This window comes from Sander lucioperca, chromosome 13 (assembly GCF_008315115.2).
Source record: "Sander lucioperca isolate FBNREF2018 chromosome 13, SLUC_FBN_1.2, whole genome shotgun sequence".
NCBI lineage: Eukaryota > Metazoa > Chordata > Actinopteri > Perciformes > Percidae > Sander > Sander lucioperca.
Window position 1 is genome coordinate 35,235,627 of NC_050185.1, and position 2,021 is coordinate 35,237,647.

Consider the following 2,021-nt stretch of genomic DNA (forward strand, 5'->3'; position numbering starts at 1 on the left):
CTGGCTCTATACACGCTAAAAGTACTGATTATTTACATGGAGTCTGGTGGAAATATGCTGGCTCTATACACGCTAAAAGTACTGATTATTTACATGGAGTCTGGTGGAAATATGCTGGTTCTATACACACTAAAAGTCCTGATTATTTACATGGAGTCTGGTGGAAATATGCTGGCTCTATACACGCTAAAAGTCCTGATTATTTACATGGAGTCTGGTGGAAATATGCTGGCTCTATACACGCTAAAAGTCCTGATTATTTACATGGAGTCTGGTGGAAATATACTGGCTCTATACACGCTAAAAGTCCTGATTATTTACATGGAGTCTGGTGGAAATATGCTGGCTCTATACACGCTAAAAGTCCTGATTATTTACATGGAGTCTGGTGGAAATATGCTGGCTCTATACACGCTAAAAGTCCTGATTATTTACATGGAGTCTGGTGGAAATATACTGGCTCTATACACGCTAAAAGCACTGATTATTTACATGGAGTCTGGTGGAGTTTGGTGCTGGTGATTTCGTGGCCGTTTCATGATAAACTAAAAGGATCTTACTCTTTAACTAAAAGGTCTATCTCTGTAGGGATCCTTTCATAATGTTGTCAGACACTTAGAATAATAATATGAGTCTGTCAGCGGCAACAACAGAACTTTTAGTCGACGCTAACAGACGGTAGTTGCCCATTAATGTGACATTACAGCTTGTTTTGATTCTTAATACTGGACCAATGTCAAAGATTGTTGTTCCCATCAGTCACTTAGACTCAAAAACATGGGAAAATATGGAAAATATAGAAGTTATCCTTTAACTCCTGAGTGCATCTCATCCAGTCAGCAGTACTGAGTGTATTTGACCTTCTTGTTTTTGTTGCTTCCTTCCTCCTCGTCTTCGCTGTCGCTGTTGTTGATGAAGCACAGCTGCAGGTTTCGGTGGTTGTGAAATCTGTAAACACATAATCAACTTCCTGAATGTCCGACAGGCGGACGGTCACTGTTAGTTTATGTCACGCTGGGTTACTTCTCACTTCACATCTTTTACAACTTCATGCAGATTTCTTTATTTCCTGTTTCTTTTCCTGTTCGACTTCAGTGTAAAGTTACTTTTCCAAATTTAACTTAAAGGTGCTCTAAGCATTTGTTAGGCTACAACATTTTTTGTCACAGACAGCAAACTCCTCACTATCTGCCTGTCTCTCTGTGTGTGTCTGTGTGTGTGTGTGTGTGTGTGTGTGTGTGTGTGTCTGTGTGTGTGTCTTTGTCTTACCGTGACGTGACGACAGCGATTCGACACTTCCTGAAGTCTTCCTCCTCCTCTTCCTCCCAGACGTCTCTCCAGCCTCCCCCCCGTCTCTCCTCCATGCCCCCCCCCGCCCCCCCCTGCAGGGAGACACAGACCAGACCAGACCAGACACAGATCAGATCAGACCAGACCAGACCAGACCAGATCAGACCAGATCAGATCAGACCAGACCAGACCAGATCAGACCAGATCAGATCAGACCAGACCAGATCAGATCAGACCAGACCAGACCAGATCAGACCAGATCAGATCAGACCAGACCAGATCAGACCAGATCAGATCAAACCAGACCAGACCAGATCAGACCAGACCAGACCAGACCAGACCAGATCAAACCAGACCAGACCAGACCAGACCAGACCAGACCAGACCAGACCAGATCAGACCAGACCAGATCAGACCAGACCAGACCAGACCAGACCAGACCAGACCAGATCAGACCAGACCAGACCAGACCAGACCAGACCAGACCAGATCAGACCAGACTTTGGACAGTTTCTAACGTTTTTAGGGTTTTTTAGGGCTGCAACTACCGACTATTTGTGCAGGAAATTAAGTGTTTGACGGCGAAACTTTTCTGTGTCACGTGTCTGCGTGTGTGTCTCCGTATGTGTGTGGTGCATGCGTGCATGTGCGCGCGTGCGTGAGTGTGTGCATGCGTGTACATGCGTGTGTTTGTGGTTGTGTGTGGTGCATGTGTGTGTGTGTGTGTATGC

General features: G+C 45.3%; 1 protein-coding gene across 2 annotated transcripts in view; it reads right to left on the reverse strand.

Moving 5' to 3' along the window:
- LOC118496565 (schwannomin-interacting protein 1-like) overlaps positions 1-1,377 on the reverse strand; it is a 5,879-nt gene extending 4,502 nt beyond the window's left edge. For both annotated transcript variants that reach the window (XM_036008787.1, XM_036008786.1), the window contains exons 1-2: positions 1,270-1,377; positions 861-948 (exon numbers count right to left, since the gene is read on the reverse strand). In XM_036008787.1, the coding sequence (XP_035864680.1) occupies positions 861-948; positions 1,270-1,364 (183 nt within the window). In that variant the 5' untranslated portion in view covers positions 1,365-1,377. The remainder of the gene's footprint in view (positions 1-860; positions 949-1,269) is intronic.
- Positions 1,378-2,021: the final 644 nt, after the last annotated feature.